Raw genomic sequence first — 16,571 nt, 5'->3', positions numbered from 1 at the left:
ACACCCCTATCAATAACTTTTATATTATTGTTTTGAAAATAAGTTCTTTTTGTTGCTAATATCAGTGTAAATGAGTTAAGTACAAGTTTGATGTAATTTGATTAAGCGAGCTCACGAGATTGAGCTCGACTCAACATTAATCAAATTGTGCTTGAATTTAATATCTCATGATTCAGTTTAGAAAAAAATCTTAGTATATTCTTAATAGTTTTACATCTTACATTTATAATGTATCTCTCTTACAATACAAGAGGAAAACGATATATATCATAAAATATATTGAATTAATACGATACAATGAATGTATTATATAATACGATATAAATTATTGATACAAATTAATATATTTTTTTAAAGAAAATAATGATATAGATGTTTATGAGGAATTTAAAATTTTTAAGAATATATATAATATTTTTTAAAATAATAATATATTAATATAATTTTTTATTATTTTATTAATATTTTATTTTTTAAGAACTATAAATGATAAATTATATTTTTAATATACAGTATACAATTAAGATAATGCTCCGTATATTTTGAATTTCAGAGGTATATCTGTACTTTATCAGCTTAGACCCCACTGCGGCTATGATGAGAAATTCACTTTATAGGATTCCAATTGTAGGTAATCAATTTTGGTCCACCTTTTGCCCAACTTATTGGTTTCAAAAGCTGCTGCTTCTCTTCGTTTCAGCTCCCACTTGCGTAGATTTCCGGTAGAATTTGAATTTTTGTTTTATAATTATGAAATGTATTGATTTATATATTTATCTAATAATGTGGTGACAAATCAACATATTTTCCATTTTGATCAATCAAACCCAAAAATTTAAACCTGTCAAAATCTTGTCCTGATGTCCATGATGCAATCATGCAGCCGCATGTACACCATCGAAACTTTTCCGGCCATCCTTCCATCGCCCATAAAAACAAATGTTGCGTTAAAATTCGACGGCCCAAGGTTGAATAAAAACAAGCCCAAACAGCGACCACGTGACAGATGAACTGTCACCAGCTTCCCTCTCATCTTTCGTGTATATTTGGAAGGATAATCAAAATCTTTAACCACTTTCAAATACTCCATATACAGCCATTTTCATTTATTCTTTTATATTCATTCTTAAATTTCATTTTTAGATTCATTTATTGAAAAAGCACAAATGAATTTCTCACCTTGTCTGCTCTACTCTGTTTTTCTTCTGTTTTTTCTTCTTCATTTTCTGCGAGCTAATGCGAGTCAGTGTGATGTGTTCACTGGGAGATGGATTCGAGATGAATCCTATCCGCTCTATGATTCGGCCACGTGTCCTTTCATAGAGCGGGAGTTCGCTTGCACGAAGAACGGCCGGCCGGATCTCGATTACACCAAATATAGATGGCAGCCCCGCGACTGCAATTTAACGAGGTACGTTTTAAAATCTGAATATAATATTTACACAAAAGGCGCGTGGCTCGTAAATACAACATGCTTTTTCCAATGATTTCCCAAGCCGGGAATGTTGGACTGCAGCATTAAGCGATTCAACCTGCCATTGGCTACGTCTATTCTACGCGATTTTGTATCGCGTGGGAAAGGTCTGGGACTTTCGTTTTTTTATGTATATTATTTTTAAATTATGTTTTCGTTAATGATTAGATTCTCTTAATGTGGAGTGATTTAGTTTGGTGCCGTCAAGCTGACGGGATTCCCGGTGGGATGTCTTTCCTTTTCACAATCCTTTTTCCATTCTTTTTCAATTTCGTCTTAATTTAGAATTTAGATTTCCAATTTTTATTTTTTGACGTGAGATTTAGATATCTTTAAACTCTTTCACTTCACCATCCAAGCTAACTACTGGAGTGTACATCATAGTTGAGTGAAACTGATGCCTTGAATTTTATGTACAAATAGTACTGTTATTGAATCAAGATGGTGGCTTTCTTTTGTTTTAGTTTTCCTGTTAGGTAATCTAGTTTCCAGTAGTAAGTAAAAGTGGATGCACTGACTCAATATTGTTAAAGACTCAAATAAAGAATAAAGAAAAATAGTTCATATCTAATATATTTAAATAAAATAAATGATATATAAGTGTATAGATTGAATGATTTTATGTAATATAAGTTTCAATTTTTACATTTATAAGTTCAATATATATTTTCAATAAATATCTATAGCTTAAGATTTAGGAGGTTAGTGTACGAAAACATTAAATTGGGGGCTCCACAAATTCTCAAAATAAGAGGAGGTTTCTGAAAATTTTCAAGTAGAGATTAATTGAGAATTGTATCTCATTTTACTTCTTCCAACACACATTCCTATTGTTTTGCATGGGATTGAAGTTGGGACCCATATGAAAATTTAATAACATAAATCTTTCATTTGTAGATTCGATGGGCCGAGTTTCTTGGAAAGGTTTAGAGGGAAAAGCATAATGTTCGTGGGAGATTCTTTAAGCAGAAACCAGTGGCAATCCTTGACGTGTTTGCTTCACTCTTCAATGCCCAATGCTAGCTACAATTTATCAAGAGTAGGAGATGTATCCATTTTCACTTTCACGGTAAGCCCCTTCCTTTTCCCCTTTTTCTGGTTTGTTCTATAGCAAAACAATTCAATTAAATTATGTACTTGGAGACTTTTAGGTGGACAGATAAACTTGTATTATTTACGTATATAAATTATGAATAATATTATATATATTTATTTTTAAATACATAAATAAATTCATATATAATTTTTTATCATATAATTGAATGTGTGTATTTATATGTACTCAAATTAGATCTGCATAATTTTATTGATAAATTATTCCCACTAATAAAATCTTGTTTAACACACCACACATATATATGAATGTATGTATATGTGTGTACATAAAAATTTTATTGACTTTCTAATCAGTATACTTGACGTGAGAAACCCAGCAAAAGATAAAGTATTAGCTAATATCTTCTGTTAGGTTTCTAAAAGGGTCAATGACTTTTGTGTATTCCTTACTCCATATTTTTAATTAGTTGCTTGTTTTATTTGCTCGATTCAATTGATAGTTGATATTGAAAGATTTGTGATGGATTAATGGAATGCAGGATTATGGAGTGAAAGTGATGCTTGATCGCAACGTCTATCTTGTAGATATAGTTCGAGAAAAGATTGGTAGAGTCTTGAAACTTGATTCTATTTTGGGAGGAAAGCTTTGGAAAAATATTGATTTGCTCATTTTTAATACATGGCATTGGTGGAACCGAAGGGGACCAACTCAACCGTATGTATTCCTCCAAATTGGCCTATATTGTATAAATGAAAATAAATAATTACTGTTTAATTTTTTTTGAAAATTCAGGTGGGATTTTATCCAAATAAGAAATAAAACTCTCAAAGACATGGATCGTATGGCTGCTTTTGAAATGGCTTTAACAACATGGGGACAATGGGTTGAGGCTAACATTGATTTTAACAAGTCTCAGGTCTTCTTCCAAGGAATTTCCCCTTCTCATTACAAGTAAGTTTTTAATCTTGAAAATTCTCAAATGAAAAAGGTCCCAATTTTTTTTTTTTTTTTGGAATTTTATGCTTATTATTTTGAGTACATAAATATATAAACACTTATATATATCATAATGTGATTTAGATATTATTTTATTTTTAATTCAAAATCTCTTAATCGCATAATAACATATATCAATTGCATACCATCTATGTTCTAAGTGAGTACATATAGTGTTATTGTTTTTTTTAATTCAAACTAGTATTTTTTTTAGCATGACAAAGCTACTAAAGGTTATGTAGGGGCTTATGCTTCCATTGCTTGAATGTTTTTTTTTTCAAATCTTCTTGTAGTTTGTACTCAAATTTATGTATATATAGTTTTATTATTTATTTACTGACAATAAATTTCACAAATTTTGTGATTTTTGATGGAATACAGTGGCACCCTATGGAATGAACCAAGCGCAAAGAGTTGTGTGGGGCAGAAAGAGCCGCTGCTAGGATCAACATATCCGGGTGGGCTGCCACCAGCAGTGGCGGTGCTAAAGAGAGCATTGAGAAAGATAAATAAGCCTGTAACGTTACTGGATATAACCAATCTCTCACTGCTGCGGATAGATGGGCATCCTTCAATCTATGGGCTTGGTGGAAGAACAGGGATGGATTGTAGCCATTGGTGCCTTGAAGGTGTTCCAGATACTTGGAACGAAATTCTTTACAATCTTGTTCTTTGAACAACACAATATCAACTTTCTTACATGATTCAAAAACAAAGAATCAATTACATAATAATCTATTTTTTAGAACACAAATAAGTTTATTTACTATGTGTTTTCATATATTTTATCTTTAATTAAAAAATACTCAATTATTTAATAATATATCTCTAATATATATTTATATGTATATTTAAAATAAATACGATAATTGGTTAAATAAAAATATATTATTTAGATCCCGGTACGATAACTGGGAAATTAGCTTATTGGATTGTGTGTGCTCAGGAAGAGATGAAAGAAGATGAATTTGGTGATGCAATTGATTTCCCTAACCTGAGGTACGTCTTGGTTTTTTTTTTTTTTTGGGTGATAAAAGGATGACATAAAAAGGAAAATTGGAAAAAGATTAAATAAATTATCAATTTCATTAATAACACCATCAATCAAATCTTATGTGACAATATTAGACAAGTTTTGTATGGGAGTCTAAGATATGACCGTTTAATAAAGTGGTGAGTTTCTTAAATTACCAAAATATTTTTCAGGCTAATATTATTTAGATAACAATATTACAAATAATATAAGAGTCTCTCTTTAAAGAGAATAATGACATGATAAATTCATATGTATATCTCTCTTCGCTTAATAAATTAAGTAAACAATATTATAATAGTAGATTAAACTGTTTGAAATGTTATTGACTCAATCATATAATATAATATGATAAAATTTGATCGAATGATTTTAAAGTAAGAAAAAAAACAATTACTTCACCCATCAAACATCGTCATCTCAATTTATATATATAATTTAATAAGATTTATTTGTATATAAAGTTTTATTCTCTAACCTATGATTAAACAAATAAAGGGAAATCTACTTATAGGCAAAAATCTTACAATTATTATACTAATTCATGTGACTATGATAGCTTTTTGAGTAATCTTCCATAAATTTTGGTGATAGCAAAATAAAGATGGACTTTCTAATAACTTAAGTGAAACATGGATAAAGATAGATTTTTTTTAAGATTTCATGTCACTCTTGCCTCTACTTGTACGGTTGTACCACTAACTATTATATTATCTTTGCATGGCTATGACACTCTAAGGTAGCGAATTTTGCATGTGACAATATTTCTCTTCCTTAATTCAATAAAATTATGTTTATTTATTAAATATATATTATCAAACGATAAAATAATTTTAAATTTAAGATAAAGTAATAATTAAATAATAACATATCATATTATGTTATTTTATATATTCAAAATTAAATATACATAACACTACTTCTTTATATTATCTATCAAGATAACATTTACTCACCTTTCCCTATTTTTCTTACGCGTTTTTGAGGTCTCTCTCTCTACATATACATACATACATACATATATATATATATATATATATATATATATATATGGATATAATTTGTTTTGGCATAAATATAAATGGAAATATATATAAAATAGGAAACAATATATATATGGACATAATTTATTTTAGCATAAATATAAATGGAAACATAATCTGGCTTTATATGGGATGAAAACATTAATAAATAAATTGCTGTTTTGGTGTGAAATATTTATTTTATACACGGGGAAATGAATAAAAAGGAAGGCTTTCCTTTGAAGAGATTACCAAGAAAAGTGGACAAGAAATGATTAAAATGAATTATTTATTATTCTTCAAGTTACCAAAAAAAAAAAACGTAGTGCTGGATCAAAACAAATAAAATAAAGCAATAAGTTCCCAATTGAGAGCCCCCAAGTGCTAGTATAGACTAATAAATTGTAAGATTTCAAGATAAACCCTATTTTTTAATCCGACTTCAAAAAAAAAAAAAATCATGTCTTTGTCTTGAAGCAAACCCACCAAGCATCAATCTCTTCTCCTCTATATATACATAAAATACTTGTCTTCACTTGGTATAATTCTCACCACAACTGTTCAAACTTCTTATCCTCTTCCTTCTCTCTCTCTCTTTCACAAAATGGGAAATATGGGCTATCACATTCTCTTCTTTCTCCTTATTGTTTTCAGTACTTCATCAGGGCTTGATCATCACCAATGTCATTCAAATGAGCATGCTGATCAAGTGGGTTTGGATGGCTGTGATTTCTTCCAAGGGAGTTGGGTGCATGATGAGTCTTATCCTCTTTATAACACTTCCACCTGCCCTTTCATCGATGAAGAATTTGATTGCCTTAAAAATGGTCGCCCGGACAAACTCTATCTCAAATATAAGTGGAAGCCTGCTTCTTGTTCATTGCCAAGGTGCACATAACTTATCATATTTTCATGCATGACGTTACATTAATTTACGAAATTATCCAAAGTTTCAATATGAAGTTTTAGAGATGGTATCCAAAGTTTCCATCTTCATCTCCATAGGGAAAGCCTTTCCCGTCCCCACCTCCTCATACATGAAAAATTTCTCTCTCTTTTCCCTTCTCCTTCCATCCCGTGGGAAAATTTTTTTTCACTCTTTTCTTTTTATATCCGTTAAAAAAATAATAAAATATTTATTAGATATTATAATAATGATATAATAATTTAAAACTTTAAAAAATAATTCAATATATAAAAATTTAGAAAACATATAAGAACAAAATTAACTAAAGATGAGATAAATTTGAGATATATTTATTCTCATTTTTATCATATCATTAACTATTACGATTTCAATCATCTATATTTTTATTTTTATTGGAAAATTTTCTTCCCAAATAGAGAAAGGTGAGTCAAAGACTCGATTTTATGTGTAAAATTGTCATCTCTGGAAATTTTGTCTAACTATGCTTAAATATTGTTAGATTATTTAAGCATGGATTAAATTAATATCAGAACATTCAATTCAGAAAATCACTCTTTCATCTTTTATTTTAACGCTTGAAGGTATTCACCGACACCGACATTAACATCACATCCCATTACTTTCATGCCACATAAATTAAAAATATATTATAAAGAAAGTGGCTCTATTTTTGAGTGGTGGAAGAATAATTTGAGCCCGTGACAAGAAGAAATCTCCCAAGTCTTTGTAAATTATTGTACTGCAGATTCGATGGCCAGGATTTTTTGAGAAGATTCAAAGGGAAGAAAATACTGTTCGTGGGAGACTCTCTCAGCTTTAATCAATGGCAATCACTCACGTGCATGCTGCATGCTTCAGTGCCTGGGCTAAAATTCACACTTAGCAAACAAGATGGTCTCTTTAGCTTCACTTTGCCGGTATTTTTTCTAGTCTGTAATTTGTTAACTCTTCTGCAAAATTTCATTAACACCCCCTTACAATTTTTATTGACACTCTTAATATTTTTAAAAATTATGTTTTATTTTTAAATATATAATTAAAGGTCATTAACACTTTGATTTGTATATTTAAAAATAATTTTAATTAAAATTAATATAAATTAAAGTATAAAAATATTAATTTTTTAAGTGGAAATTGTTATTTAACTTGTGAGGGTTTTTATGTTTTTAATAATTAAAATATTTTTTATATATATATATATATATATATATATATATATATTACGCTGATGTTTGGAAAAACGTGTAAGAAAATTGCAGGACTATGGCATTTCTGTGAGGTTAAATCGTAATGAATTTCTAGTTGATATAGTGAAAGAGAAGATAGGTAGAGTACTAAAACTTGACTCCATTAACAATGGCGATGCATGGAAAGGATACGACATGCTCATCTTCAACACTTGGCACTGGTGGCTCCATAAAGGAAGCAAACAACCGTACGTAATTAATCCATCTCTGAGAAAGAAAATGTTGATGATAATTATTTGCCAAATTTTATTTATATAATTTGAGTTGAACTGATTCAGATGGGACTTCATTGAAGAAGGAAACAGCATTCAGAAAGACATGGATCGTTTAGTTGCTTTCGGAAAGGGGCTCACCACTTGGTCAAAATGGGTTGATTATAACGTTGATCCTTCCATCACCAAAGTCTTCTTCCAGGGCATTTCTCCTACCCATTACAAGTAAGTATGCCTGCCTTAAATTAAGCACTTGTCTACCCATTAAGCACTCTTTTTTATTATTATTAATTAATTTGGAACAGTGGTGTAGAGTGGAATGAAGGCAAGTCAGCAACCTGCAAGGGCCAAACTCAGCCCATAAGTGGTTCAACATACCCGGCAGGTCCGCTGCAAGCGGCAGCCGTGGTGAAGGAAGTGTTGAGCAAAATGTCGAAGCCGGTGAGTTTGCTGGACGTAACAACACTATCCCAACTGAGAAAAGATGGCCATCCTTCTGTGTACGGACCAGATGGCAACAAGGGAAACGACTGCAGCCATTGGTGCCTTGCTGGGGTTCCTGATACTTGGAACGAGATTTTATATTCAATTATTGTCAATGCAGGATGAAACACAAAAAATAAAATAAAATAAAATTGTCAATAATAGTGAATTAAAACTATGGGGAAGATTTGAAATTAAGAAATTAATTAGTTCAATATGTTTGTCATTGTAAGGTTTTTAATTGTTGTAATAAATAATACTTGAAGGAGAATCAAATGGTTGATTAATTAATAGCTAAACATAGAAATTCTTTCGAAGTCTGAAAATTCACGGAAGATTCAAACTTCTTTACCCCTTTACTTGGAACAAAGGATAAGAAGTACTTGTCCTACTATTAACTAGGGTGGCAATTTATGAGATTTCCCATCGAGGAGTTTGAAATTGAGCTTAGGGTTGTCTTTTATTATATATTAATAACTATTGGGTAATTAAAATTTTTCCACCCAAGTTTGGTGCAAAAACACCTTTCCATCGTAAGTCGGCCAATGCATAAATCTGTACAACAAATATAACTATTTTGATTAGATTTTTGATAATTTTTATATTAGAAAACCACTAAAAAAGAGAGAAAAAGTATAGATTATAAAGTTGACGATACACTAAAATAAATTATTAGAAAAAATAATTACCAAAAAAAGAGGATGAATTTTAAAGGTGTAAATGTAATATTTTAAACTTTGAGGAGAACAATTGTTAATCATAAAATATAAAACTCTAAAAACCTTATATAATGAGGTGAAAAAATAACTTTTTAAAATTAGGATAGAGAAAAATTATTAATTTTTTAAATTAAAATAAAAAGTAAAGATAAATTATTTTTTTAAATAAAATTCTTAAATAATGGTTTTACTCTGTCAATAAAAATAAAATCTAATTGTATGGATATTTAAGTTTTTTAAAGGTAATGGGTGATAATTGAATTTACACTAAATTTTGGGTGGGAAAAGTGTTTTGGCCTTCAATATAATGGTTAATTTCTCATTTCAATAATTAAACCAATATAGACATATAAAATCTCATCACTACACAACAAAACTTCACTTAAGCCAACATTAACTCAAAGGAAACTTCATCACGAAATCTGAAAATTATAATATTATATAATGCTTTCCGGGCTCCCCAGATCAGTTCACATTATTATTTTCCCTTTGATAAAAAAAAATTAGAAATCCTGCCAGGATTTCTGCTTCACTTCATACAAACAAACACAAGAGTGCTACATTCATCTCTACTTCTCAATCTTTTCAAAAAACACCACCAGATGGCTTCTTCTTCTGCTTTCTTCTTTCACTTTCTCTGCATTTTCCTGGCAACCAAACGCCCCCAGGAAGTCCAGGGAAACCATCCAGAGATTCAAGTTCAGGATAAAAACAGCTGCAATTTATTTACAGGGAGTTGGGTTTATGATGACTCGTATCCGGTTTATGATTCCAGGAAGTGTGAGTTCTTGAAAGGAGGATTTGACTGCCAGGGAAATGGCAGACCTGATCACGATTATCTCAAGTTTAGATGGAAGCCTTCCGGCTGTGAACTTCCCAGGTAATTTTATTTTTGGTTCACTTTTTCATTTGTGGTTTTCGTCATTTTCTTTTTCTTTTTCCTTCTTTCGTTTCTTCTGTCTGCCATGTGCACGGTAAGTGGAATCTTGTCATTACTTGGCTTGGACAGAAACTGTAGTGTCAGAAATGGGGGTGAACAATGAATAAAATAAGATGTGCTGAATCAAAAATATATAATATTGTAAAATAGGGATTACGTGAGGCTCCACCATCATATGTCTTTTTTGGGAAAATTATGAAATCCCTATCATTCCAAAAATACTTTTCCCCCTTAACGTTTGTTGAAATTAACAATTTTCATCAATTTTCATCCGTTATCAATTTTTATTAGTAAATTTCTTTAAATAAAAACTTAGAAATTATTTTATCAAACTTTGGGTGGAATATGCCATTTAGCCTAATTAAAATTTATTGAATTTGTTTTAGAATTAAAATAATATTTTAAATAGATTCTATGGTTTCAAAATCAAATTGAAATCTTTGTTGAAGTTACGAAGAATAAATAATGTGTATATAGTAGTCGACATAGGAGTAAATTTTACCCAACTTTGGCGGTCCAGAATTTATTAAGACCTCACATGTGGAAGCCACCTAAAATTAATAATTATTTATGGCCCCTTCATTTAGAGAAATGTTACTATGGACCACATCCCACCGAACCACAAACGAAAAAAAAAAAGAAAACTTTTCTACCCTTTTAATTTCCAAAGTGAGTGAATAACATTTTTCATCTAGGGTTTGTACTGGAAACACCTTTTTTTAATGGTATAAATAATATTTTTTATCTAAATTTAATATAAATATTAAATAATAATTTTGACTAAATATGAAATTACTATTTTATTTTCAAAAATATCTTATAATTTTAAATTAATAAAAATAAAAAATTGATATTTTAATATGTTTTTCATTAAATTTCTTGGAAAAGTTTGGCATCCTTAAGATTTAATTGCTTCCCCTTCATTTTCCCAGGAAACAAACAGAAAATAATAATCCACAACAGACTAGTACTTTTGCGTAATATGTTTTCCAATTAAATTTCTTGGAAAAGTTTGGCAAAGATTTAATTGTTTGCCCCTCCATTTTCCTAAGAAACAAACACAAAATAATAATCCACAACACACAAGTATTCTCTGCAAATTAACTAAAGCAGATACAAAACAGAGAAAACAAAATAGTTACGTACGAGTGTTTGGGCGTTGCACATGGAGGAATAAAAGACGGAAACGACCATGGTTAGGTTAAACTATCTTCTTAAGAATCCATTCAAAGGCTGCCTCGCTGCATTTTGAGGGGTTAGGATACCCTTTCTCACTCGACTTTGTCACTACCACCAGTATGTTAGTCCTTGATCGTCCACAGAAATTAGAAGTAACTCAATGAGTCAACTCTCTCTCTTCTCCTTGTTCTGTTTTTTTTTTTTTTCTCTCTTGGTTAATCCTAATGCAGTTTTGTTTCTTGTTTTTTCCAAAAATGAACGAAGAACAGTTATCTATATAGGAGTATGGTATGTGTAAAGTATCGTTTACTACCTATTGTTTCCAAGAAATATTAACTTTAAATAATAATTTAATGGGAAACCAAATGACTTTCATTGGAAGTGAATACCGGATGAGCAAATGGATTTTTCGAACTTAAAGGGGGTGGAAATTCTTTTCATCAAAGTTTGGGTCGGAAATTATTCACACAAGGTGAAGGTGTGGGTGACAGCCTTGAAAATTTTGGCGGGATCGAACATTAAAGGTACTGTATTTGTTTTTTTATTATTTGTAATAAAATCATAGGTTCAACGGCCTGGATTTCTTGGAGAAATACAGAGGGAAAAAGATAATGTTCGTGGGAGATTCACTAAGTAACAACATGTGGTTATCTCTAGTCTGCATGCTTCACTCTGCTGGCCCAAACTCTATTTACACCTTCAATCAAAGAGGCCACCTTTCTACATATTTTCTGCAGGTATACCCAAAACCTTAAACCCTGATGTATGTATATGTATACACTATTCTGAGAATTTTTATGTACTTCCAGGAATATGGGACCTCAATTATGTGGTTGAAAAATGGGTTCCTGGTGGATGTGGACAATGAAGAAATTGGGAAAGTATTAAAGCTTGATTCAATTAGCACAGGAAGACTCTGGCTTGGTATGGATTTGTTGATCTTTAACACCTTTCACTGGTGGGTTCACACCGGCAGCGATAGAACGTACGAAACTTATTTTTTAGAATCAAGAAAACAGATTTTCAACAGCAGTTGAAATTAATTCTAACTAAATTTGAAGTGCAGATGGGACTACTTTCAAGTGGGGAGCAAACTTCTGAAAGAAATGGATCGAATGGAAGCTCTCAAGATTGCATTAACAACTTGGGCTAAATGGGTTGATTCTAACATTGATTTTTCCAAAACTAAAGTTTTCTTCCAAGGTGTTGCTGCTGTTCATGTTGAGTAAGTTTCCATCTCATCTCAAGATTTTCAATGTCAATCAAATAATTATACTAGTTTGGTAATGTTACCAGTTCAATAATGCAGTAGCAGGGAATGGAACTCGGGTGTGATGGCGAAACGGAACCTGTGAAGGGCTCAACATATCCAGCTCCCAGTCATCCTGGAGAAGCTGTTGTGAAGAGTGTGATAAGCAGCATGACTCAACCAGTATATCTACTTGACATTACTTTGTTAACACAACTGAGGAAAGATGGACACCCGTCTGTTTACACCGGCAGAGGCACCACATTTGATGACTGCAGCCATTGGTGTCTTGCCGGGGTTCCAGATACTTGGAACCAGTTACTCTATGCAGCTTTGCTTTAAAAGGAATTTTCTGGGTTTCATTAGCAGCACAGTTTCAACGGCTTAAAAGAATATAGAACATTACCATTTTCATATTTCAGAAACAGAATACAATCAAATTTGATGCAGTGATGTTGCATATTTGATTAATCTTGCAAATGAAAGCAACATGTTCTGTCAAAAAGAACACTCATTACAATTCAACAACAAACATCAGCTGGTGACAAGTAAGATTGATTTCAAAAATCTCTAAAAGCAAAATATGAACACTAGTACAATGGTTTTAGATGAAGGAAGCTAAAGCAAGAAGTTTGAGATCTGAGACCAAACACATGCTCATACGGCAGTGAAAGTAAAGAAGGCATTGCTCACTGTATCTCAAGCTGGAGTTCCACTTCAAGTCTACCTCTGCTTCTGTATTCTCTTGTCCCTTATGGGCAACTCAATTGGCCGTTGTGCCTCATGCGGATGGTCTGGGCCCTTGTAAACTTTTAAGTGGGTGAACAGTTGTCTGCCAAGCTGCATAAAAATAGCTCTTATCAGATACATTGATCATGGTAGAATACATATAGCTCATATATCAAAATGAGGATCATGCACTGACTTGTAAAATTAACATAAAATTGATTACGGAAAGATGAGAATATTTACTTGGTTACATAAAAAATATTCTTAACATTGCTACTTTATACAATGCAAAAAACAGAGAAAATACTCAAGACAGCTGAAGAACCAAAAACCAACAAAACAGGAAAAAGAAAAGTACATGAAAAAGATAACTATAGAAGCTCTATTCTCAACCTCCTTAAATCAATCAGTTGGCCGTAAAGAGATATAAATCATAAAACAATTGCTGAACTTTTATCCCTACCACTACAGAAGACCAGTTAAACCTAGTTCAGAACATAGACCTAATCACAGAAGTACTTCCTGGCAATTTCTTTAGATGGAACATCATTCTGATATATCAGAGCAATCCATACTCAGTCAATGCACACAGCAGATGACAAGTATAAAATAAAGAAGTAAACCTAACACTAAAACTAATTCCCATTTACTTCTGGTTGAGCAACACAATCAACCAGTTAGCCACTACAGAATAAACAATGAGAAAACATAAAATTATACAATGCTTTAACTGAGTAAGGATAAAGAACTCACCCTCCCTTTGGGAAGCATTCCACGGACTGCATGCTCAATAATTCTTTCAGGAATCCTCTGCTGCAGCTGGTCGAATGTTTCGACTGTCATACCACCAGGCCTTCCTGAATGCCTCCTGTAGAGCTTTTGAGTCCTCTTCTTTCCCGATACGGCAACTTTTTCAGCATTCACCTTTTGAGTTCAAGTACAGTAAAAACCATTTGGATACTGATCAACAACTATATAACATATATATGCAAACAAGGAAATATGGCTACTGATACATTTGGAGAAAAAGTATTTACATCCATCAAAAGTCTATAGGATAGGACAATTGGTCGAAACATCACAGGAAACAATTACAAAATAGTATTTGACCAACTAAAGACCACATTTCAACCAAAAAGACTGGAGAATGACACATTTTTAATTTTGTAAACTGGAAGATAAAGTTTCTTGGAACCAATAACTATCCAACATAACAACCAATATCTATTTAAGCGCCCAACTCAGAATTCTCAGCAGCACAAAGTATGATCTACAAGAAGCTTTTTGAGCCTCCCAACGAGGGAAAAATAAGGTTTACGTTGATAAAGCTCTCATCACCAAGGTTTAGCCCCACATGCAAAAAAGGAACAAGAAAAAGTGAGGCAGGAATAGGGTAAGCAAAGAAGATTCAAGTAGCAGCATGGAAAGGAGATGAAAAAAAATGTGATCCAGGGACATTCTAGGAACCAGCAGAATCATCCACGTGGTTGTATAGGATTGGTGGGAAAAGCTATAAAGAGGAGAAGTTGCAAGGGAGGAGGCAAGCAGAAATTAAATAAGTGTCTTCGTAGTAAGGAGAGGCCTGGCACTCTCAAAATAGCTAGGATCTTTGTTTCTTTCTGTTGTTAAATTGAAGTTTCCAGTTCTTTTAAGTAATTAGCTGGTTATTTTGCAGACAAACTTTGTAATTCAGCTTCTTATCAATACAATCTACCAATTCAGCTTCATATCCAAATCACTTTACTTTATTCAGTTTTGAAATCCATTCATCTAGTGTTGATTGCAGTATTATATTGCTCTGTTTGGTTGAATTTGTTTGGGTGTCTATCATATGTTATCAAGTAAAAAGAAGCATTTAGGTGGGTCAACTAAATTCGTAATAGACTATATATCATATAGAGGTACATGCTGGAAAGTTTCTGCTTAAACTGTATGATTAATTATCATGAAGCATGGACTACTGAATTAAAGACAATCTATGAAGCTACTTGAAGTTGATGCCAGAACAAAAATACCTACTAATAAACTAAACTATACAATATCAAACAACACTAAAGAAACCTGTGGAAAATTAAATACATTGAAAGCATTGACACATTCACCCATCATTACCATAATGAAAAAAAAATATATATTGTAACTGGATGAATTACCTACCACAATTACATATGCTCCCATGTCCACACTAGGGGTGTAGGTTGGTAGATCCTTTCCCCGGATATAGATGGCAATAGTTGATGCTAGTCTTCCAAGAATTTTATCAGTAGCATCAACCACATACCACGTTTTATTTCTATGCAAATGATCGGTGATTTTTGGATACCATGTATTGTTCCAAATGTCCTACAAAACACGAAAGAAGAAGAACGTTACTAAGACTGCAAAAAGAAAAAAATTTCACAAGCTTATCTTGGATCAAATAATTTTACAAGACCATTACCCCAAATTGTAACCCCCACCCCCTCCTTTTCACAAACTACCTTCCCATCTCACCAATTCCCCTGATAAAATTCAAGACTAACCCAAGGAATTCAAGCTTCTAAATTGATTCCAAAATATCGATCATTAACTTAAAGAAGTAGCAAGACCACCTCACCATTTCACCAATAACTCCAGAAAATTTAAGTACCATGTACACTACTCCACTACCATCCTCTGTTTTAAGTTGAAGTAAGCACCATAATATTGAAACCCTATGGATTCATTAGATGGAGAAAAATTCAGCAATTTTAAACATTAAACCCAAAAATTCATAATCTATTTTTCCACAATGTTCTCTGTAAATAAACCCAGCAACAGCCAACACACAAAAATCAAAATGAGGGTTCTCTATTTTCTTTAATTATGCTTCATTTAAAAAAAAAACCACGAATAAAAACCCAAATTACAACTCTATTTAGCTTACATTGCCCCCAAGAACTGAACAGAGCTAAATAAAACATTAAAAAAGCATTTAAAAGAGAAAAAAGAGAGAGAAATTACAGGGCCATCGACTTCAGACTCTTCAAACATCCATCGTTGGTTCTCGGGGACAATCGATAGGTCCTGGCACCGAACATGGAACGACCGCTTGGTAGTTAAAGGCAACACCGTTTTGACTGAAGCTTTTAGCTTTGGAACTGAAAAGCCGAGAAATGGACTTGCACTAGAAGGAAAAGACGATTTTGGTGCTGAAGAAGAAGAGATCATAATAGAAGTTGAAAAACAGAGCATCGCCATTTTCGCTCTACTCTTACCCTACACAAGTGGTTGTGAATTGTCTCTGTTCGATAAACCGTGACATATGCAATGGATAAAATGGGG

The 16,571-nt window shown here is 32.0% G+C and overlaps 4 protein-coding genes and 1 long non-coding RNA gene across 5 annotated transcripts; 3 read left to right on the top strand and 2 right to left on the bottom strand.

The window, feature by feature from the left end:
• Nucleotides 1-783: 783 nt before the first annotated feature.
• On the top strand, nt 784-4,293 carry LOC123226214 (protein trichome birefringence-like 41). Its single transcript, XM_044650752.1, has 5 exons — nt 784-1,411; nt 2,372-2,543; nt 3,070-3,245; nt 3,324-3,482; nt 3,909-4,293. Exons 1-5 carry the CDS (start codon nt 1,167-1,169, stop codon nt 4,201-4,203), a joined length of 1,047 nt encoding a protein of 348 aa, XP_044506687.1. The 5' UTR covers nt 784-1,166; the 3' UTR covers nt 4,204-4,293.
• Nucleotides 4,294-6,115: 1,822 nt separating this feature from the next.
• LOC123215641 (protein trichome birefringence-like 41) lies at nt 6,116-8,743 on the top strand. The gene is made up of 5 exons (XM_044635832.1): nt 6,116-6,470; nt 7,256-7,427; nt 7,770-7,945; nt 8,036-8,194; nt 8,275-8,743. The coding sequence occupies exons 1-5, from the start codon at nt 6,187-6,189 to the stop codon at nt 8,576-8,578; spliced, it is 1,095 nt and encodes a 364-aa protein (XP_044491767.1). The 5' UTR covers nt 6,116-6,186; the 3' UTR covers nt 8,579-8,743.
• Nucleotides 8,744-9,577: 834 nt separating this feature from the next.
• On the top strand, nt 9,578-13,044 carry LOC123226688 (protein trichome birefringence-like 42). Its single transcript, XM_044651214.1, is given in 6 exon segments — nt 9,578-10,051; nt 11,856-12,027; nt 12,100-12,275; nt 12,357-12,515; nt 12,600-12,616; nt 12,619-13,044. Coding segments are annotated over 6 exon segments (1,065 nt in total). The 5' UTR covers nt 9,578-9,773; the 3' UTR covers nt 12,882-13,044.
• On the bottom strand, nt 10,117-11,711 carry LOC123226702. The gene is made up of 2 exons (XR_006504395.1): nt 11,258-11,711; nt 10,117-10,183 (listed from the first exon to the last, which is right to left on the bottom strand). It is a non-coding gene; the product is annotated as an uncharacterized LOC123226702 (long non-coding RNA).
• Nucleotides 12,980-16,571, bottom strand: LOC123226693 (50S ribosomal protein L13, chloroplastic). The gene is made up of 4 exons (XM_044651226.1): nt 16,251-16,571; nt 15,426-15,611; nt 14,022-14,192; nt 12,980-13,379 (listed from the first exon to the last, which is right to left on the bottom strand). Exons 1-4 carry the CDS (start codon nt 16,485-16,487, stop codon nt 13,263-13,265), a joined length of 711 nt encoding a protein of 236 aa, XP_044507161.1. The 5' UTR covers nt 16,488-16,571; the 3' UTR covers nt 12,980-13,262.

This window comes from Mangifera indica, chromosome 1, assembly GCF_011075055.1.
Source record: "Mangifera indica cultivar Alphonso chromosome 1, CATAS_Mindica_2.1, whole genome shotgun sequence".
NCBI classification, from domain to species: domain Eukaryota; kingdom Viridiplantae; phylum Streptophyta; class Magnoliopsida; order Sapindales; family Anacardiaceae; genus Mangifera; species Mangifera indica.
The sequence above is the reverse complement of the archived record's forward strand: the minus strand, read 5'-3'. Positions and strand labels throughout refer to the sequence as shown.

What these genes read in the sequence shown, in the direction of transcription:
- LOC123226214 (XM_044650752.1), top strand. Translation starts at nt 1,167, where the DNA reads ATGAATTTCTCACCTTGTCTGCTCTACTCTGTTTTTCTTCTGTTTTTT. An exon ending in TATCCATTTTCACTTTCACG is followed by an intron (nt 2,544 to 3,069) that starts GTAAGCCCCTTC and finishes AATGGAATGCAG; the next exon opens with GATTATGGAGTGAAAGTGAT. An exon ending in ATTTCCCCTTCTCATTACAA is followed by an intron (nt 3,483 to 3,908) that starts GTAAGTTTTTAA and finishes GATGGAATACAG; the next exon opens with TGGCACCCTATGGAATGAAC.
- LOC123215641 (XM_044635832.1), top strand. Translation starts at nt 6,187, where the DNA reads ATGGGAAATATGGGCTATCACATTCTCTTCTTTCTCCTTATTGTTTTC. An exon ending in GCTTCTTGTTCATTGCCAAG is followed by an intron (nt 6,471 to 7,255) that starts GTGCACATAACT and finishes ATTGTACTGCAG; the next exon opens with ATTCGATGGCCAGGATTTTT. An exon ending in TCTTTAGCTTCACTTTGCCG is followed by an intron (nt 7,428 to 7,769) that starts GTATTTTTTCTA and finishes AGAAAATTGCAG; the next exon opens with GACTATGGCATTTCTGTGAG.
- LOC123226693 (XM_044651226.1), bottom strand. Translation starts at nt 16,487, where the DNA reads ATGGCGATGCTCTGTTTTTCAACTTCTATTATGATCTCTTCTTCTTCA. An exon ending in AGTCTGAAGTCGATGGCCCT is followed by an intron (nt 15,612 to 16,250) that starts GTAATTTCTCTC and finishes CGTGTTTTGTAG; the next exon opens with GACATTTGGAACAATACATG. An exon ending in GAATGCTTCCCAAAGGGAGG is followed by an intron (nt 13,380 to 14,021) that starts GTGAGTTCTTTA and finishes ATTTTTATGCAG; the next exon opens with CTTGGCAGACAACTGTTCAC.